Here is a 22,716-nt window from a genome sequence, read left to right as displayed (position 1 = left end):
AGCGAGGAGCCGAGTGGAGGGAGGAATTAGGTTTTACCGTGTGCGGGAGGAGAAGGAGCTCTTCTGAATGATCACACAGGAGGGTTGGAATCTGTGCAGATGGCGACGGGTTTCCGATTATAATAATGCGTGTGCTTTTCCCTTGCTCTCCTTCTCTTTGGCATTGAAGATCTGAGGCAGGAAGATGCCTTTCGAGAGATTCTGCCTGGCAGCGCAGGCTCGCTTCGATTCAAAGTGGCTGAAGACGGATTTGCAGGTATTAAAATTAAATAGGTAATTATTTTTAGCATGTTTCTGTGCGCGCATGTGTTTGTCTGAGAATGATGTGGGTTAATATAATTGCGACCGTCTCCTGAAAGCTTGCAATTTGAAATAAGGGCAGTAATACGATTGGGATGATGTATTTCTTGCTGGGTGTGTGGGTGAGGGATGCAGAGGGATTATTGCAGTGTGTCATATTGTTAGTCTGTTTTCCGCGCAAACACCCCTCAGTCTGAAACACTGACTTCTTTCTTCCTCTACCTTATCTCCTTAATTTTCAAGGATGGCAATCCGGCATTAAAATAGGACAATGCATTTGCTTTAAGAAATACACAGATGTGTCTCTATAAAATCTTCGTATTGTCTTGAGTGCAATTTGGTTCTGATTGGGGTGTGTGTCATCATAACTGATGATTACTGGTACTGAAATATTATACTGTATTCCAAGGATCAGTATGTACTCTCACTTCAGCTTGGAGTATTTAAAAATAGTATTGATATCAATAAACTCTTTTTTGTGCTACATTATAGTAATTTTTTAGATTTTTAAGTAGATCTTCCTTTTATGGTGATTCTTAGTGCTCTTTTGTTAAAAAATCTGATTTTAATTGTGCTGAACCAATTAAGTAGTGGCATCTTCCAAATTCATTTTAGTCCATAGTCAACTTGTTTCTTGAAGCAGTGTTGTTTATTTGGAGGGAAGGGGAAGCATCAGTGGGAAAAAGGGACGAGATGGTCATTTCAACTGAAGTAGATGCTAAAAAATAATCTGTAAAGCAAATTAAATAGGAATTTATAAGATATGTTATATGCTGAAAATTGTTTGAATAACAGGATATTGACTTAATCTGTACATGTTGAATGTCAAGCTCATTTATATAAATCAGGAAAGATCAACTGTGTGTGTATCTGCTTATCCTGATAGAAAAGGGAGAAGACTTGTGACTGGATTGTGAATTTGTATTACCTTATTTGCTTCTGTGTTTGGTGTCTGGCTGTGGACTGAGAAAAATGTATGCAGAGGAAAATATTGAATTGTACTGCTAATAATAACATGGGAGGAAATTGTTATTTCCTTGTTAATTGTTAAGCCCAAGAAATAGTGGATGCATTAGTGATAATTTTTCAAAACTCCTTAGATTCTGGATTAGTTCCTGAGGATTGGAGGGTGGCTAATGTAACCCCACTTTTTAAAAAAGGAGGGTGAGAGAAACCGGGGAATTATAGACCGGTTAGTCTGACATCAGTGATGGGGAAAATGCTAGAGTCAGTTATCAAAGATGTGATAACAGCACATTTGGAAAGAGGTGAAATCATTGGACAAAGTCAGCATGGATTTGTGAAAGGAAAATCATGTCTGACGAATCTTATAGAATTTTTTGAAGATGTAACTAGTAGAGTGGATAGGGGAGAGCCAGTGAATGTGGTATATTTAGATTTTCAAAAGGCTTTTGACAAGGTCCCACACAGGAGATTAGTGTGCAAACTTAAAGCACACGGTATTGGGGGTATGGTATTGATGTGGATAGAGAATTGGTTGGCAGACAGGAAGCAAAGAGTGGGAGTAAATGGGACCTTTTCAGAATGGCAGGCAGTGACTAGTGGAGTACCGCAAGGCTCAGTGCTGGGACCCCAGTTATTTACAATATATATATTAATGATTTAGACGAAGGAATTAAATGCAGCATCTCCAAGTTTGCGGATAACACAAAGCTGGGCAGCGGTCTTAGCTGTGAGGAGGATGCTAAGGGGATGCAGGGTGACTTGGATAGGTTAGGTGAGTGGGCAAATTCATGGGAGATGCAATTTAATGTGGATAAATGTGAGGTTATCCACTTTGGTTGCAAGAACAGGAAAACAGATTATTATCTGAATGGTGGCCGATTAGGAAAAGGGGAGATGCAACGAGACCTGGGTGTCATTGTACACCAGTCATTGAAGGTGGGCATGCAGGTACAGCAGGCAGTGAAAAAGGCAAATGGTATGTTGGCATTCATAGCAAAAGGATTTGAGTACAGGAGCAGGGAGGTTCTACTGCAGTTGTACAAGGCCTTGGTGAGACCGCACCTAGAATATTGTGTGCAGTTTTGGTCCCCTAATCTGAGGAAAGACATTCTTGCCATAGAGGGAGTACAGAGAAGGTTCACCAGATTGATTCCTGGGATGGGTGGACTTTCATATGAAGAAAGACTGGATCGACTAGGCTTATACTCACTGGAATTTAGAAGATTGAGGGGGGATCTTATTGAAATGTGTAAAATTCTAAAGGGATTGGACAGGCTAGATGCAGGAAGATTGTTTCTGATGTTGGGGAAGTCCAGAACGAGGGGTCACAGTTTAAGGATAAAGGGGAAGCCTTTTAGGACCGAGATGAGGAAAAACTTCTTCACACAGAGAGTGGTGAATCTATGGAATTCTCTGCAACAGGAAACAGTTGAGGCTGGTTCATTGGCTATATTTAAGAGGAAGTTAGATATGGCCCTTGTGGCTAAAGGGATCGGAGGTATGGAGAGAAAGCAGGTACAGGGTTCTGAGTTGGATGATCAGCAATGATTATACTGAATGGCGGTGCAGGCTCGAAGGGCCAAATGGCCTACTCCTGCACCTATTTTCTATGTTTCTATGTTAGTTCAAGTCCAAATGTATGCCCCTTCTGCAGTTTCCCTTTATTCCATTTCTCCATGCATCCATCTAATTATTTTCAAATGTCAACAAACTCATGATGACTGAATCAAGACATTCCACATCTTGAAGAAAGATTTTTTTTTCACTTAGTAAAGAATGATTTTAATAAAAATGTTTCTGTTCTACATCTCAAATGTTTCTATTTATTTGTATTTTCTCATTCCAATCCCTGCAATCATTTGAAAGATGATATTGAGGGAACTGAAAACACAAACCCATGGTAACTGCAGGTTTTCTTGTAAAGTTTCTGTGTTTCAACAAGCAGTGAACGTAGGATCTTTAATGGTGCAACCTCTTTTAAGGGACAAAAAGCATACTTTTTGTTGTAGAAAGACTTGGAGAAATTTTAAGAGGGATGATTGATAGCTAAACTAAAGAATGGTTTACACTCTTCTTACAGTTGGAGAAATCTGTGGCAAAGATAGAGATTTGGGAGTTAACTTCATTGTTTAGGGTTATGAAGGTTGAACGTGATGTGGTGTGTATATGAAAGTGCAGCATTAAAGAGGAAGCAAGTTGAGAAACAAGACTGAAGATTTTTACAGCGATAGGATGGAGTGGCATTAGAGAATGACTTGCAGTTCATGAAGCATTTTGAAATCTAAATGCTGATTATTGGCTGGTGATGGAAGCTAACAGATGTTGATTAGTGGTTGGACTTGGGATAACAATGGAATTGTTGTAGTAGACAAAAATAAAGTAGGACGGATTACTGGAAATCAAATGATCTCTGAAAATGAGCAAAAATATTACCTATTTTTTTTCAGCGGTGAGATCCTGAGATCTCACCAACTTCTGATGTCTTTATCCAAAACAATGCGGGAAGGAATGGTAACTTAATTTCAGAATCAGGCTTAATATTATGTACTGGCATATGTCGTGAAATTTGTTGTCTTTGAGGCAGGAGAACAGTGGAGTACATAATAATAGAGAGCAAAGCCTGTGAATTACAGAAATAGATATAAATTACATTAAGTAGTGCAAGAATACAAATTTAAAAAAAAGTATGAGGTGATTTTCATGGGTTCAATGTCAATTCAGAAATCAGATGTTAGAGGGGAAGAATCTGTTCCTGAATCGTTGCATGTGTACCTTCAAGCTTCTGTACCTCCTTCCTGACAGCAGCATTGAGAATAGAGCATGTTCTGGGTGATGGGGGTCTTTAATGATGGATGCTGCTTTTTTGAGATATCACTCCTTGAAAATGTCCTGGATACTATGGAAATTAGTGCCCACAATGGACCTGACTGAATTCTACTGATCCTTATTTGTTGGTGATCTGCAGTACAATTGATGTGTTGAGCAACGATGCTTTCATGTTTTGTTCATGGGGCTTTACTAACAAGCTGTAAACAAAGCTGTGTAGCTTTAGAAATTGATATTAAATTTGATATTTATAGACTTTGCTTTGTAATAATATTGGTTGGAAAAAAATTAATGCAATGGAATTTGAAGTAGATTTTTATGCTTGTTCTGTTTAGTTTAGTAGGTGTTTTATCAGAATCCATTTATCAGGCCTGGAGACTTTGTCAATGTTCTCTTTGAAATTTCCCGATCACACATATATTTTTTGCTTCACTATGATACAAAATAAGATTATTGAGTTTGAAAGGGGTAGCTTGCAATTCCTCTAAGATTTTCAAAAGCTTGTCAATTGTTTCACAACTTGACAAGTAATGTGATGAGATTTTTAGACCAGTTGCAAAGGAGGAAAGATTGAGAATGTAGATTATGACATCAGCTCTAAGTAAGATTTTTTTTTCGAGGTTATGCATTTTAAACAAATTTTATAGTCTTTTGTACAGCATGAAAGCAAAGATTTGTGGACACTGAACACATTTTGTTGGAAGTAGAAGGACTTCTTTGTCTATGTTGTTAGTGCTCTGGATTATAAATGAGAGTATAGTCCTTCCAAAGAGGAAATAAGTATTCTAAAGGCAAGATGACACAAACATGGCCAACAAGAGAAGTCAAAGCCAACGTAGAAGGCATATAATTTAGCAAAAATTAGTGGGAAGTTAGATGATTGGGAAGCTTTTAAAAACCAACAGAAGGCAACTAAAAAAGTCATTGAAGGTAGAGATGGAATATGGAAGTGAGCTAGCCAGTAATATTAAAGAGGATACCAAAAGATTGGATGTCGGACTGCTGGTAAATGATGCTGAGAGGTGGTAATGGGGGACAAGGAAATGGTGGATGAACTGAATAAGTATTTTGCATCAGCCTTCACTGTGGAAGACACTAGCAGTATGGAGGAAGTTCCAGGTGTCAGGGGTCATGAGGTGTGAAGTTACCATTACTAGAGAGAAGATTCTTGGGAAACTGAAAAGCCTGAAAGGTCTATGCAGTGGTAAGGAGTATTGAGCAGTCTTGGGCCCCTTATCTGAGAAAATGTGTGCTGAAACTGGAGAGGATTCAAAGGAGGTTCACAAAAAGATTTCTAAGATTGAATGGCTTGTCAAATGAAGAGTGTTTGATGGCTCTGTGTCTGTATTCACTAGAATTAAGAAGAATGAGGGATGACCTAATTGAAACCTATTGAATGGTGAAAAGCTTTGATAGAGTGGATGTGGAGATGATGTTTCCTATGGTGGGAGAGTCTAAGACCATAGAACACAGCCTCAGAATAGAGGGGTGTCCTATTAGAATGGAAATCGGAGGAACTTCTTCAGCCAAAGAGTGGTGAATCTGTGGAATTCTTTGCCACAGGCAGCTGTGGAGGCCAAGTCTTTTTGTATATTTAAAGCAGAAGTTGATAGATTCTTGATTGGTCAGGGCATGAAGGGAAAATAGGAGAAGGCAGGTGATTTGGGCTGAGAGAAAAATGGGATCAGCGGTGATGAAATTGCAGAGCATACTCGATGGGCCAAATGGCCTAATTCTGCTCCTATATCTTATAGTCTTATGCTCTCTGAACTCTGGCTCATTGTATGAAGAAACTTAAATATTTTCTTAAACGTTACTTGTCTGAGGGAAATCTTTGATTTGTAGTCCAATATTTTTTCTATTTTCATAATCCTAACAGTATATGGAATGTGAGGTCAACTTATTAAAGGATCTGATGTCTCAAAGCTAAAATTTTAGATTCAGGTTTATTAATTGCATGTATATTGAAACATGGAGCAAAATGCATTATTTGCATTAACAACCTGAGGGTGTACAGGGGGCATCCTGCAAGTGTCGCCTTATATTCTGGCGACTACATAGCGTGCCCACCCTGCTCGGCAGAACACGACAAAACTGAACATACCAAGTGACCAATCAACAAAGCAACAACAGCAAAACAAGTCCTGTTCCTCTCCCTCATCCACCCACACACATTCATAGTCCTCTAACTCCAGAACAGACCATCTTCTGCCTGCAACACACACAAAATGCTGGTGGAACACAGCAGGCAAGGCAGCATCTATAAGGAGAAGCACTGTCGACGTTTCGGGCCGAGACCCTTCGTCAGGTCTTCGAAGGGTCTTGGCCCAAAACGTCGACAGTGCTTCTCCTTATAGATGCTGCCTGGCCTGCTGTGTTCCACCAGCATTTTGTGTGTGTTGTTTGAATTTCCAGCATCTGCAGATTTCCTCGTGTTTGATCTTCTGCCTGCAGCAGACTCATGGATTTGCAGACACTGGACCTTTGACTTCCTCAGGGGACTTGCAGAGGTTTGCAGACTCAGGATCTAGCTATTGTGCCTTGACTTCTGGACCTTGATCGACCCTCGGGCTTTAATCTAATTTGTATAACTGCAGAAGTATCTAAATACTCGAGGACACAAACATTGTACATCACTAAACTGAGATAATTTAATTTCTTTAGGTGCAAATTTGGTTTTGATGCAGTTACAAAAATGTGTAGGGTTTCACCAGTCCTTGTGTGATTTTCAAAAATCTGTTTCTACATTGTGATTTTTTTCCCCCAGTTACTTATCACCTGTATTTCTTTCACAAGTGGTGATGTTGTGATTGCATTGTCTGCACAAGCTGATGCAGTTGTGAGGTAGGCCAGCAATTTTTCAGGTATAGATTGCTCACATGTTTGTCAGTTCTTCTGGATGATTGGTAATGACTAAAGTGTTTTCTCTGAGATTTGGCTACCTTTTGGTAAATGGTGGCTGGAAGGAAATGGAAAGGATCCATGATGTCAGTGTTGGCTCGAATTATGTATAAATAATGTGGACAGATTCTTCCAATGGACTGATTTTGTTCTATATATCAAAAAGGACATTTGTTGTTGCCACAGATCAGGATATTTTGAGAGAGGCAAAATAATGTGACAGGACTGAGGGGCATGCAAGTGCTTGTCAAATAAATCTGTCTGAGGAACAGGATTGATGATAACTTGGAATGGCAGGGACTAATCAGATCGTCATCATGACCTTGGTCAGACAGAATCTACCTTTGACAATCTCAATGAATTTTTGACGAGCTCTGCACCCCTACTGGGATTTAGGCCACCTACAGCAGCTCAACTGAGTCCTCTGTCCCAGGAAAGTAATCTTCTGTCCTGGCCCAGTTGTACCCCATCTTCAAAGATCCTTCCTCTCCCAGGCATGAGGTCTTTAGAGCTTCTGTTGGTGTTTCTGTAGCTCTGGGTTTTTACAGGATGAGGTTGCTTGCCCCATGCCCAACCTCCTCCTTTTACAGCCGGGCTTGGAACCGTCCAGGATGGAGTTGAATGAATTTTTGATTAGGGCGGTCAGTCAAGGCTGCCCCAGCACGCAACAGCGAGCATGACAGCACTGGCCGCCACAGACTCGTAGAACATCCTCAGCATCGTCCGGCAGATTTTAAAGGACCTCAGTCTCTTCAGGAAATAGAGACGGGTCTGACCCTTCTTGTAGACAGCCTCAGTGTTCTTTGACCAGTCCAGTTTATTGTCAATTCGTATCCCCAGGTATTTGTAATTCTCCACCATGTCCACACTGACCCCTTGGATGGAAACAGGGGTCACAGGTGCCTTAGCTCTCCTCAGGTCCACCACCAGCTCCTTAGTCTTTTTCACATTAAGCTGCAGATGATTCTGCTTGCACCATGTGACAAAGTTTCCCACCGTAGCCCTGTACTCAGCCTCATCTCCCTTGCTGATGCATCCAACTATGGCAGAGTCATCAGAAAACTTCTGAAGATGGCAAGACTCTATGCAGTAGTTGAAGTTCGAGGTGTAGATGGTGAAGAGAAAGGGAGACAGGACAGTCCCCTGTGGAGCCCCAGTGCTGTCTGACAGTGTTGCAAGCACACGTACTGTGGTCTGCCAGTCAGGTAATCAATAATCCATGACACCAGGGAAGCATCCACCTGCATCACTGTCAGCTTCTCACCCAGCAGAGCAGGGTGGATGGTGTTGAACGCACTGGAGAAGTCAAAAAACATGACCCTCACAGTGCTTGCCGGCTTGTCCAGGAGGGCGTAGACACGGTTCAGCAGGTAGACGATGGCATCCTCAACTCCTAGTTGGGGCTGATAGGCGAACTGGAGGGGTCTAAGTGTGGCCTAACCATAGGCCGGAGCTGCTCTAGAACAAGTCTCTCCAGGGTCTTCATGATGTGGGAGGTCAATGTCACCGGTCTGTAGTCATTGGAGCCACTGGGGCACGGTGTCTTCGGTACAGGAACGAGGCAGGACGTCTTCCACAGCGCAGGAACCCTCTGGAGACTCAAGCTCAGGTTGAAGACATGGTGAAGTACTCCACATAGTTGGGGGGCACAGGCTTTGAGAGTAGCAGACACCAACAGAATCAACAAACTCATTCATAAGGCCAGTGATGTTGTGGGAATGGAACTGGACTCTCTGACAGTGGTGTCTGAAAAGAGGATGCTGTCCAAGTTGCATGCCATTTTGGACAATGACTCCCATCCACTCCATAATGTACTGGTTAGGCACAGGAGTACATTCAGCCAGAGACTCATTCCACCGAGATGTAACACTGAGTGTCATAGGAAGTCATTCCTGCCTGTGGCCATCAAACTTTACAACTGCTCCCTCGGAGTGTTAGACACCCTGAGCCAATAGGCTGGTCCTGGACTTATTTCCACTTGGCATGATTAACTTATTATTATTTAATTATTTATGGTTTTATATTGCTATATTTCTACACTATTCTTGGTTGGTGCGGCTGTAACGAAACCCAATTTCCCTCGGGATCAATAAAGTATGTCTGTCTGTTTTGTGGAGAGGCCAGGTTTGTTTTTCTGGGAATGGAGGAAGTTAAGTTTGGATATGATTGAGATAGATAAAATTATCAAGAGTTTAGAGAGAGTAGACTGCAGAAGATATCTCCGTAGATGAAAAGTAAATAAAACTGAACAATGTACAGTGGCTTGCAAAAGTTTGAGCACCCCGGTCAAAATTTCTGTTACTGTGAATAGCTAAGCGAGTAAAAGATGACCCGATTTCCAAAAGGCATAAAGTTAAAGATGACACATTTCTTTAATATTTTAAGCCAGATTACCTTTTTATTTCCATCTTTTACGTTTTCAAAATAACAAAAAAGGAAAAGGGCCCGAAGCAAAAGTTTGTGCACCCTGCATTGTCGGTACTTAGTAACACCCCCTTTGGCAAGTATCACAGATTGTAAATGCTTTCTGTCGCCAGTTAAGTCTTTCAGTTCTTGTTTGGGGGATTTTTTCCCATTCTTCCTTGCAAAAGGCTTCTAGTTCTGTGAGATTCTAGGGCCGTCTTGCATGCACTTCTCTTTTGAGTTCTGTCCACAGATTTTCAATGATGTTTAGGCCAGGGACTGTGAGGGCCATGGCAAAACTTTCAGCTTGCGCCTCTTGAGGTAGTCCATTGTGGATTTTGATGTGTGTTTAGGATCATTATCCTTTTGTAGAAGCCATCCTCTTTTTCATCTTCAGCTTTTTTACAGATGGTGTGATGTTTGCTTCCAGAATTTTCTGGTATTTAATTGAATTCATTCTTCCCTCTACCAGTGAAATATTCCCCGTGCCACTGGCTGCAGTACAAGCATAAAGCATGATCGATCCACCCCCATGCTTAACAGTTGAAGAGGTGTTCTTTCCATGAAATTCTGCACCCTTTTTTCTCCAAACAAACTTTTGCTCATTGTGGCCAAAAAGTTTTATTTTAACTTCATCAGTCCACAGGACTTGTTTCCAAAATGCATCAGGTTTGTATAGATGTTCCTTTGCAAACTTCTGATGCTGAATTTTGTGGTGAGGATGCAGGAAAGGTTTTCTTCTGATGACTCTTCCATGAAGGTCATATTTGTGTAGGTGTCGCTGCACGGTAGAACAGTGCACCAGCACTCCAGAGTCCGCTAAATCTTCCTGAAGGTCTTTTGCAGTCAAACGGGGGTTTTGATTTGCCTTTCTAGCAATCCTATGAGCAGTTCTCTCGGAAAGTTTTCTTGGTCTTCCAGACCTCAACTCGACGTCCAACCTTCCTGTTAACTGCCATTTCTTAATTACATTACGAACTGAGGAAACGGCTACCTGAAAACGCTTTGCTATCTTCTTATAGCCTTCTTCTGCTTTGTGGGCATCATTTATTTTAATTTTCAGAGTGTTAGGCAGCTGCTGAGATGAGCCCATGGCTGCTGATTGTTGGGACAAGGTTTGAGGAGTCACGGCATTTATAAAGCTTTGAAATTTGCATCACCTGCTCTTTCATAACAATGACTGTGAAGAAGTCATAGCCCTAACAAGCCAATTAAGGTCTGAGACCTTGGTAAGAGTTATCTGAGAGCTGAAATCTCTTGGGGTGCCCAAACTTTTGCATGGTGCTTCTTTCCTTTTATTCACTCTAAAATTGTACAAAACAAAAGTAATACACTAATCTTGCTTAAAATGTTGAAAAGAATGTTTCATCTTTGACTTTATGACTTTTGGAGAGGAGTTCATCTTCTACTCACTTAACTATTCACAGTAACAGAAATTTTGACCAGGAGTGCCCAAACTTTTGCATGCCACTATACGCTTAGGGTAAGGAATAGAATCTGAATCAGGCTTAGAAGGTCTGGAAGGTTAATTTAGTGCAAGACAATGGGATTAATACAGATGGGTATCCACTGGTTGGCATGGATGGAGTGGGCTGATTGGCCAGTTTCCATACTGTGCAACTCTTTTTTGTGCATTTTATGTCATGGTGTGGCTGGTAATCCATGGCTTAATTTCACACGCAGGAATGTTATAAGTTGGTAAAGGAAACACCATAGGAGTCTATTGGAATTGCAATCTCAAATATGTGTACTATTGTGAACACTGTATTGTTAAAAAATATTTCTTTAAAAGTTAGCAATTTAGATGTTTTCGTACTGCAGATTAAACATGCTACAAGGTGGCCCCCGTTCTTCCAACATTAGCTTTACGACAGCTCGCTGTTACGAAAGACCTACTTCAGTACCTGTTTTCGCTAACCAAAGAGAAATTTTGCTTTTACGAAAAAAAGACACCTGCTTTATACATGTGTTACCCTGAGAAAGACTACCATGACCATGAAGCCTTGTGCAGGCAGTTGTGCCGCGCATGCGTGTATGTGCCGATTTTTTTTCTCCACATCGATTTTTGGCTCGCTGTCTTCCCGATTTTGATAAGTGAAACTGCACCATACATACAATGTTTCTATTTTATATAGGCTGTATATTATATCATTCCTGCTTTTACTATACGTTCATGTTATTTTAGGTTTATGTGTTATTTGGTTTGATTTGGGAGGTTATTTTTTTGGGTTTGGGAACGCTCAAAAATTTTCCCCATATAAATTAATGGTAATTGCTTCTTCACTTTACGGCATTTCAGCTTACAAAAGGTTTAATAGGAACGCTCTACCTTTGGATAGCGGGGGAAACCTGTATATACATTTTAAAGTCCATAGAACTTCTAATGATCAATTGAGTTTTTCCAGTCTGAATTCAACTGATCAAATTCAATTCATTTCCTCTGAGTGTTTGTCTCCCATTTTTTACATTGCTTAGCACTTAAATTATTAATTTCTATTTTATGAAAGGTAGTTCGATTGTAGGAGTAGCAGAGTAAAAAGATAACTTTGTTACTCAATTCCTACTTGCAGTGTCATGAAAAAATATTCAGCCCCTACTATTTTCACATTTTACTGTCTCATTTTACAAATTTAAAATATATTGAAGTAGGATTTTTGAGCTAATCTACAAAATATTGTGTATCATGTCAAATCAAAGGAAAAATTCTAAAACCTGTTCAACAATTTAGTAAAAATTAAAAAAAAAAAAAAAATTGTCAGGCTGAGAAGTATTTGTAATTACTATGCTAACTTTCCTCAGGTGCAATGCTGTACATTTCCTTTTTAGCTCATCCAATTTGCTGACGTAAAAAATTAGAGGATCACCTGAATACATACCGCCTCTCTTTGTAAGGTCCAGCCGTACGGTAGACTTTCAACAGGCCAAACCAAAATAAAGATAAAAGAGCATCCAAGGCAGTTTGGAGAAATTATAATACAGAAGCATACATCTGGGGAAAGGCACAAGACTATCTCAAAGGCACTTAACATACCTTGGAGCTCAGTGTAGTCCATTATGAAAAAGTGAAAAATATATCAAACCAGAGTCACATTGCCTAGGTCAGCACTTGTAAGAGAGGCTGCCGTGATGCCAAAAGTCACTCTGCATGAGCTGCAGAAGTGAGTGGCTGCAACTGGATATGAAGTTCATGGTTCCACAGTTTCTAAAGGCACAAAAAGGTTATTTATTGAAGAGTGGCAAAAAAGAAGCTGTAGCTTTGAAAAAAACATATTCTTGCCTGTGAAGACTTTGCAAAGTATCACTTAGAAGATACTGTAAAGAGGTGGAACAAGGTCCTGTGGTTGGATGAGACTAAAGTGGAACTTTTTGGCCTCAACTTTAAGTGGTATGTATGGTGTAAATCTAATACTGCGCATCAGCCAGGTAACACTACTGTAATCTGTCAGGACTGATGGGAAGATGAATGCTGCTAAATGCAGAGAGATCCTGGATATAAACCTGCCAACCTCTGTCAGAAATCTTCAACTAGGGAGGAAGTTTGTCTTTCATCATGTCAATGGCCCAAAGCACACTGCTAGAGCAACCGTAGAGTGGCTTCAAATGAAGAAAGTTCAAAGTAAATTTATTATTAAAGTATATGTATGTCACCATATACAACCCTGAGGTTCATTTACTTGCAGGTATATAGTTAATAAATCCATAATGGAATAATAAACATCAGTGTAAGACTGCACCAACTTGGGCGTTCAACCAGTGTACAAAAGACAATAGACTGCAAATACAAAACAAAAGAAATAATAATAATAAATGAATAAGCTATAAGCATAAAGAACATGAAGAGTCCGAGAGAGTGGGTCCATAGGTTGTGGGAACATTTCAGTGATGGGGCAAGTGAATTTAGCCCCTTTGGTTCAAATGCCTGATGGTTGAGGAGTATTAACTATTCCTGAACCTGGTGGTGTGAGTCCTGAGGCTTCTGTACCACCTTCCTAATGGCAGTAGTGAGAAGAGAGCATGTCCTGGGTGGTAGGGGTTCTCTTGTGATGGATGCTGCTCTCCTGCAACAACACAGTGTAGATGTGCTAAATGGTGGGGAGGCTTTACCCATGATGGACTGGGCTGACTCCACTACTTTATGTAGAGTTTTTCATAACAGGCTGTGATGCAGCCGGTCAGTGTACTCTCCACTACATGTCTATGGAAGTTTGTCAATATTTAAGATACATGCAGAATCTTTGCAAACTCCCAAGGAAGTCGAGCTCTGCCGTGCTTTCTTTATAATTACACTTCTGTGCTGTGCCCAGATGGGTTCTTGGAAATGATGACACCAAGGAATTTAAAATTGCTGATCTTCTCCACCTCTGATCCTTCAATGACGACTGGCTTATGGGCCTCCTGGTTTCCTAGGTCTTGTTGACATAGAGTAAGAGGTTGTTGTTGTGATAACACTCAGCCAGATTTTCAGTCTCGCTCTTATATGCCTATTTGTCACCATCTTTGATTCAGCCTACGATAGTCATAAAGTGAGTAGAGCAGGGGGCTAAGCACACAGCCTGGTGGTGCATCAGTGCTGATGTAGAGATGTTGCCAATCTGAACTGACTGGTCTGTGAGTGAGGAAATTGAGGATCCAGTTGCACAAGGAGGTATTGAAGCCAAGGTCCTGAAGTTTACTGATTAATTTTGAGATGATGATGGTATTGAATGCTAAGCTGTAGTGGACAAAGAGACATCTTTGCTGTCCAGATGTTCTAGGGTTGAGTAAAGAGCCAAGGGGATGGCATCTGCTGCTCTAGTAGGCAAATTGGAACAGATGCAAGTCACTTCTTAGGCAGAGGTTGATATGTTTCATTACCTACCTCTCAAAACACTTCATCACTGTGGATGTAATTGCTACGGATGATTGTCATTGAGGCAGGTTATCACATTCATCTCAGATACCCATATAAGTGAAGCCTGCTTGAAGCAGGTGGGTACCTCAGGCTGCTGAAGCGAGATGTTAAAGATCTCAGTGAAGATTCCAGCCAGTTGATCAGCACAGGTCTTTTGTATTTGTCCAGGTACCCCATCTGGGCCAGATGCTTTTTGTGGGTTCACACTCCTTAAGGCTGCTCGCACTTCAGCCACAGAGACTGAAATCACAGGATCATTGGGGTCTGTAGGACTTTGTGATGGTTCTTCCACGTTTTGTCGGTCAAAGCGAGCAGAGAAGGCATTGAGCTCATTTGGAAGTGAAGCCCTATTGTTGCCTTTTTCGCTTGATTTTACTTATAAGAGGTGATAGCACTCAAGCCTTGCCACAACTGTTGCGTATCCTTCGTAGATTCAAATTAGTTCAAAATTGCCACTTCATCTGTAAGATGCCTTTCTGGAGATCGTACCTGGACCTCTTGTAACTTTCTTGGTCACCACACTTGAATGCCTTTGATCTGTCCCAAAGCTGACTGCGAATTTCATGGTTCATCCAGGGCTTCTGGTTAGGGAAGACTGAATGATTTTGTGGAGACATATTCATTTACAGCTGTTTTTATCAGGCTGTGACAACCAAGGTTTATTCATTCAGATCCACAGATGAATCCTGGAACCAACTCAAAGCAATGCTATAGCTGCCTTTCTGCCTCTGTGACTTCCTCTTTGTTGTCCTAATTTTTGGAACTTTGCTCTTTAGCCTCTGCCTCTATGCAGGTAGGAGAAGCTCAGCCAAATGATCAGATTTCCCAAAGTGCAGTCTGGGCATGGAAAGGTAGGCATTCCTTATCTTAGTATAACAGTGGTTTAGTGTTTTGGGGCTTCTGGTGCTACAGGTTATATGCTGATGGTATTTGAGCAGTATTTTCTTCAAACAAGTCAGGCTGAAGTGATTTGAAATGCATCAGGGTGGATTGTCCCTTGTTTGGAGACGACATTATGCAGTACCTCAAGCATTTGTTTATAGTCAGCTGTGGTTGATGTGTAACTGCTGGTGAGGATCATGGATGAGAAGTCCTTGGGTAAATAGAATGGGCGGCATTTAATCATTACATGCGCAAGGTCGGAGGAGCACAGTTCAATAACACCTCCACATCGAAGCACCATCAAAATTTTGTCATGAAGCATACCTCCACCTTTTACTTGTTCCAAATCTGCAGTTCAGTCCACCCTGTGAATCGAGAAGCCTTTGGGTCTGATCACTGTATTTAACATGCTAGGAATAAGCCATCTCTCAAAAGTAGAAGAAAAAAATCTCTCATTTTCCTTCAATACAGCAGTCTTGCCCCCAGGATCTCAGTTTTGTTCTCCAATAACTGCACATTTGCTAACAAGATGCTGGGTAGAGGGGACTCATTCCTCTGTGTTTCAGCCTGGCTCGGAGTCTTTCTCCCCCCCCCCCTCCACTTCATTTCCAGCCGTGGCAATGAACCTCGTCTGCTTAAAGGTTTTGTTGAGAGTTAAGTCCACTGAGTCCTTCAGAAGATCATGAATCTGTAGTTCATTAAGTTGATTTAAAAGTATATTGCTTAAAGGGAAATGGCATGCTGCAGATTGCAGTGAGTAAGTCAAATGAGATACTTGGAAGCATTATACGAGGGGTGATTGATAAGTTTGTGGCCTAAGGTAGAAGATGAGTTATACAGCTCTTGTTACATGCACATGCAGTTCAACTCTTTGAGTGATTATGCAGAGAGTTTGAAGTTAGTAACTCATCTCCTTCTACCGTAGGCCACAAACTTAACAATGACCTTTCGTACATAGCCTATAGAACGTTGCCTTGGGTCTTTAGCACGATCTTGATGGATGAAATTGATGTTCTTGAGTGGCCCAGTCAGAGCCCTGACCTTAACCCAATTGAACATCTCCAGCAAGACCTCAAGATTGCTGTCCACCACTGCTTTCCAACTAACTTTACAATTTTGTAAGGAGAAATGGGCAAATCTTGCTCCATCATGACTTATCCAAAAAGTCTATTGGCTGTAATAGTTGTGTGAGGTGGTTCAGCTAAGTACTGAGCAAAAGGGAATGAATACTTTTGAACTGCTGACTTTTCAGTTTTTTGTGCTTTACAATTTTCCCTGTCTTTTGGGCTCTACTGTGGGGGTTGGGGGGAAGGAACATGTGATTCACAAATAAAAATTCTCTGTTAAATGGATCAAAATCCCTGGTTGTAATGCTCAATTTATGTGAACAAAGGGTTGTGGCTGAATACTTTTACAAGGCACTGTATACCTGTAAAAGGTGATATGATTATGAAAAAGTACTGGTGCATTGGATCTAAATTCTCTCCAGATTGTGCCAAAGATCATTGTGATATTTCATGTGAGTTGGCCTCATTTTCCGGCATTTAAATTGCTTTTCATTAAGGCTGGCAATCTGGCTGTTTCCCAGAGCAGTTATAAAAGGATACCACGGTTTACATTAATGTGCCAGAATGCTGAATGGCTTGTTTCAAGCTCAAAAGCTACTAGATGCATGTAGCTGCAAGCTTGCTTGAAGGTAAGTAATCGGATTTCCCTGAAAATAGATCTTGATACCAGCATTGAGTTCCATTAAATAGAGAAGCACACCAATGCTTCTTTTTGGGCTTGGTGTGTAGAGTTTGGACTAATGTAATAGAAAATTGATTCACAGAATGCTTGCCTAAAGCTTGCTGGAATTCTCAGAATACTAAAAATAAGCATCTAATTCATGTTTTATTTTCTCAAATAATAGTCATATTAGATTACTGAAACATGTTTCCAATAAATTCATGTTTATGAAGAAACACTTCCTTTTGGTATTAAGGATGGATCCAGAATTAAAATAGATGTGGCAGCATCGTTCTCTAGACAAACCCTGTATCTACAGAACTTTTGTGTCCATTTGGAATCTACTTCTGTCAAAATAGCTGAATGCTGGTAGCTTTGAGACAAAGCCAAATGTAATTGCTCATGTTCAGCATTCAGCTTCACTCATCAATGGATCTTTATGTCCCTCCATTCTTATTTATCACGTTTGTTCAATAGAAATCTCTGGTCAGAAGTTTAGCAATGTTGTTTTCATTTAGTTCCAGCAGCAGGCTCGATTCCTTAGGTTCAGTCCCTCATGACCTTCTCAGCAATTTGAGGTTTCTTTTTTTGTAATTTTTTTTATTGAAGTTCATCATGAAACAAACATTTCCATAAGATGTATTTCAGACATTGTACCTATATATCATATAATCATATATATCACAAATCTCCACGAAGTATTTATCTGAGGTACACACTTATAGAAAAGAGTGGAAAGAAAAAACAAGCAAAGGAAAGAACTATGTACAAGTAGGGAGTGATTTTTTTTTACAACAGATTCATTGATTTGTGAGAATAAAATCAGGCCTATGAGGCATTATGTAGTTAAACCATTTTTCCCAGTATGAATCAAATTGTTCCAAATTGGATAAAATTCTCTTAGGTTTGATTGGATTTAATAGCCCATTGACATTAAAAGAAATGAATTTTACCTTGTCCTTAGCCATCTGTATTTATCTGTCAATGTATCATTGAAATTAGAATAAAACTTAATAGATCTACTCCCTGAACAAATAAGAACCAAGAAACGCAAATAATAATAAAAATGGCAATGAACGTGTGATTCTAAGGCTGAGGTCTCTAGTAGATGACCTTGCGTTGAGCTAGAGGAAATGTCTAGCTGTGGGGGATAACCCCTCCTACTTGTGAGTTGAGGGCCCCCATTGCAGTATTCATAAAAGTCAGTGAACAAATCCATTACACAGAAAAGAGTTCCCTGTGTACTCCTCATATATATATATATATATATATATATATATATATAGAGAGAGAGAGAGAGACACACACACACATCACATACATATATATTCTCATTTTGGTGGGGAAAAAGGAGTAAGTGAGCGAATAAAGAATAACAACGAAGTAATATAAAATCACATTATAGTAAGTATTTCTCAAGATAGGTATATCACCGTGTACTTTTGCTTCCATTTAGCTTCTCAACATTTTTAAAGTTAGCCAAACCTTATGGCTCTTCTGAAGGGGGTGAGGACTGTCTTTGGGAAACTCCCGGTCTCTTCCTGATACATTTCTCTTGGCCTCCTCCCGTCTCCTGCCTTCTCGATTCTCGCATTATTTCCCAAGCGGAGCGGGATAATTCCTCAGTCAGGCTTTCCCTCGGTTTGGTCATGCTGACGGGCAACCCTTTAGCCTTCATGTCTGTAGTCGCCTCTTCCACTGTCTGGTACAACCGCGTCCCATTGTCATAAAACACTCAAAGTTTAGCAGGGTACGGAGTTTGATATCTAATCTTTTTTTGCTTTAGTACTTGCTTTACTTCAGAGTATTCTTTGCGTTTCTGCAGGACCGCGGGGGAGGGGGAATCTTGGTCGAAATGTATTAATTTATCGTCGAAAAACACTCTTTTCTTACCCCAGGCCCTTCGTAGAATCTCCGCCTTGGTGCTGTACCGAAGGAATTATTATTGAGTGTAGCTTTCTATCCTGGGTAGGTTTTGGGACTAACGCGTGGTGGGCTCTTTCGACTTCCAGCTTCATAGCCGAGGGAAGATCCAACGTGTCCCGCAGTAACTTTCTGACAAACTCCATCATAGGTGAGCCCTCCGCTCCTTCGGGAACGTTGTAGATTCTGATATTTTTCCGCCGTGATCTTCCCTCCAGGTCAAGCAGTTTACCTTCTTGGTGATTTAATATTTTTATTGTCTTACTCAGTATCCGTTCCTTGTTTTGAATGCGATCTTCCACCTTCTCAATTCAAGTCTCTGCCACCGCTATTTTTTGATTGACGCTGGCGAGCTCTGACTTAATATTACAGAGCTACTGCTTTATTTCTTTCTGGACCTCCATTATTTCTTTCAGGATTTCAAAGATATTCGCCGCTTCGCCTGAACGAGGCCCAGCAGCCGCCTCACTAGCATGCGGTTGGGTAGGAGAGTCGCTCGCTGCACTCCTCTCTGCCGCAGGCTCCGCGGTGTCGCTTTTTTATTTCCATTCCTTTTCCCCATTCTTGCCCCTCTTTTCAGTTCAAATATTTTTCAAAAAATATTATATTTGATGGGATAACGGGGTTTAATATGAGTTTTTCCGGAGGAGCTAGTGACTTAAGCTGCCATTCTTGACAATGACATCACCGGAACCAGCAATTTGAGGTTTCAAACTGGAGTATTTGTAACCTTGAAGTAAAATTCTTCCAATAACAAAACTGTCAGAGATGAAATTAGGCATTGGTTGACTTGATCTGTTGCTGAAAATTAATATATTTCCAATTTAGTTGCCCATTTCACATTTGATTGTTCTTCTGTTATCCACCCTTCACTGAACCAAGCTCAGCTGACACACAACTGGTCCTTAATGAATGGTTTCTGTTCTTGCAATGTCTTAATTTCAAAGTTTCCTTGTTGTTTTTAAATCTTTATGTCCATCACTTCTCTGGACATCCTCTAGTCGACTATTGATGTTGCATCCCAGCTGTCTACATGATACACAAGCCAGGGCAGTACAAAATGGAGAGCAAGCCGTTCCCCTTGTAACAGGCTCCCCTTTTCTATGCAGCTGATAAATCCAAAGGAACAGCAGAGACACAGGCAGTTTGGTATCAGGAGTGTCACAGAATTGCCAGTCAGTGTTGAACTCAAGGTTGGACTGCCTTTGGGACTCCAGGTCCAGATTTATCCTCTGGGCTTACTCCTGAAACCTTCCCCATGAGTAGTTATAGCTACAAGGCAGTTGAGGTTTGGGATCAGAGTTCTCCTCCTAGGTGAGCTGCCAACCATGGCTGATGAGCCCTATCTACCTGAAGTGACTCATTTTAAGGGGGCGCCAGCACCCCTTCTGTTAGTAGAAGCAGTACTGCCAGGCTTAGTTGCTTAACCACAAGCGAAGGACAGGAGCTGTAGAGGCTATTTGAGACTTACACCATTGGGAGCATTTAATAGATAGTAGGAGCTTATCACAACTACTACTCCTGGCTATGACAACCTTAAGGACAACTCTGAACTACTTGAGATACCAGAAATTGGCTGCTTCTACCTTCTTGATGAACATTTCACCAGTGGTACTTAGAAGTGTCCTGCGAGGTTTTTTTGTGTTAAAGTACTATATAAACACCTGAACACCTTCCTCTGCAGCTGGATCCTAGACTTCCGGATCGGGAGCAGCATCTCTAACACCATCACACTGAGCACGGGGGCCCCCCAGGGCTGTGTGCTCAGTCCACTGCTGTTCACTCTGCTGACCCATGACTGTGCTGCAATACACAGCTCGAATCACATCATCAAGTTCGCCGATGACACGACTGTGGTGGGTCTCATCAGCAAGAACAATGAGTCAGCATACAGAGAGGAGGTGCAGTGGCTAACAGACTGGTGCAGAGCCAACAACCTGTGTCTGAATGTGAACAAAACAAAAGAGATGGTTGTTGACTTCAAGAGAGCACGGAGCGACCACTCTCTGCTGAACATTGATGGCTTCTCTGTTGAGATCGTTAAGAGCACCAAATTTCTTGGTGTTCACCTGGCGGAGAATCTTACCTGGTCCCTCAACACTAGCTCCATAGCCAAGAAAGCCCAGCAGCATCTCTACTTTCTGCGAAGGCTGAGAAAAGTCCATCTCCCACGCCCCATCCTTACCACATCCTGCAGGGGATGTATCCAGAGCATCCTGAGCAGCTACATCACTGCCTGGTTCAGGAATTGCACCATCACGGATTGCAAGACCCTGCAGCAGATAGTGAGGTCAGCTGAAAAGATCATTGGGGTCTCTCTTCCAGCTATTACAGACATTTACACCACATGCTGCACCCGCAAAGCTAACAGTATTGTAAAGGACCCCGTGCATCCTCACACTCTTCTCCCTCCTGCCATCTGGCAAAAGGTACTGAAGCAGTTGGGCTCTCACGACCAGACTGTGTAACAGTTTCTTCCCTCAAGCCATCAGACTACTCAATACCCAGAATCTAGACTGACATCTATATCATTTATTATTATATTGTAACTTGTTCTCTACTGTGCCTATTAATTTATTAATTATTGTACTGCCTTGCAATGTTTTGTGCACTTTATGTAGTCTTGTGCAGGTCTGTAGTCTAGTGCAGTGTATGTTGTTTTTATGTCGTGTAGTGTAGCCTTGTGCTGTCTCACATAGTCTAGTGTAGTTTTGTGTTGGTTCATGTAGCACCAGAGTCCTGGAGGAAAGTTGTTTCATTTTTACTGTGTACTGTACCAGCAGTTTATGGTCGAAATGACAATAAACTTGTCTTGACTAAATGGAAGATGCTGTTCTCTTGTAAATTACTTTCGTGGAACAGGCCCTTCAGCTCATGATGTCTGTGCCGACCCTGATGACAATTCAAACTAACGCCATCTGTACCTTTTCAACTTGGAGCAGTTATTTTATTGGAGATGCTTTGAAAATCTATCAAGGATCAACTTTATTTGCCATATACATATGAGGGGTGGTTGATACATTTGTGGCCTAAGGTAGAAGGAGATGAGTTATACAGCTCTCATTACATGCGCATTCAGTTCAACTCTTTGAATGATTATGCAGCAAGTTTGAAGTTAGTAACTCATCAAGGGTGATTGATAAGTTTGTGGCCTAAGGTAGAAGGAGATGAGTTATTAACTTCAAACTTTCTGCATGATCACTCAAAGAGTTGAACTGCATGTGCATGTAACAAGAGCTGTATAATTCATCTCCTTCTACCTTAGGCCACAAACTTATCAATCACCTCTCGTATTAAGAATGTGTTGTGGTCTGTTGGTGTGACGTGCAACAAAAAAGAACATCCAACAATTATAAAGAATTATATAAATAATATTTATATATTTATTGTTAAAAATAATGTATGTAGTTTGGTTCAAATGCATGATTCATGGATTTCTGAGGGTTCATTTGGAGTCCTTCCCTTGCTATTCTTGCGTACATTATGAAACATTTGTATTGTTACATTAATTTTGTTGCTGCCCAAAGGAAGGAGGAGTTGTTGCAGATAATTGGGATTTCTTTTGGGGAGGTATGACCTGTACAAAAAGGATGGGTTACATCTGAATCTGAGGGGGGACCAAAATCTTTGCATTGTAACATTCAATGAAATGCATCATTTGAGTTATCAACCAAACACACATGAGGACGTGCTGGGAGCAGTCTGTGAATGTTACCACACATTCTGGCCTCAACACAGCACACCCACAATGCTCAGCAGCACAACATAGAACAGCAACAAACAACAATGCAAAAATAAATCCTATTCCTCCCTCCCATCCATGCTCATACACAGTCCTTTAACTCAAAGGACAGGCCTCCATTTGCATCCTCAAGCAGACACTGACTTAGACTTCA

The 22,716-nt window shown here is 41.0% G+C and overlaps 1 protein-coding gene across 8 annotated transcripts in view; it reads left to right on the top strand.

Annotated features, from left to right (window-relative positions):
* Positions 1 to 11: 11 nt before the first annotated feature.
* The window catches only part of herc2 (HECT and RLD domain containing E3 ubiquitin protein ligase 2), a 244,342-nt gene continuing 221,637 nt past the window's right edge, over positions 12 to 22,716 (top strand). For all 8 annotated transcript variants that reach the window (XM_073044124.1, XM_073044123.1, XM_073044120.1 and 5 more), the window contains exon 1: positions 12 to 256. In XM_073044124.1, the coding sequence (XP_072900225.1) occupies positions 185 to 256 (72 nt within the window). In that variant the 5' untranslated portion in view covers positions 12 to 184. The remainder of the gene's footprint in view (positions 257 to 22,716) is intronic.

The sequence above is a fragment of the Hemitrygon akajei genome, chromosome 4 (assembly GCF_048418815.1).
Source record: "Hemitrygon akajei chromosome 4, sHemAka1.3, whole genome shotgun sequence".
Taxonomy (NCBI): Eukaryota; Metazoa; Chordata; class Chondrichthyes; order Myliobatiformes; family Dasyatidae; genus Hemitrygon; species Hemitrygon akajei.
This window is presented reverse-complemented; position numbering and strand designations above follow the sequence as displayed.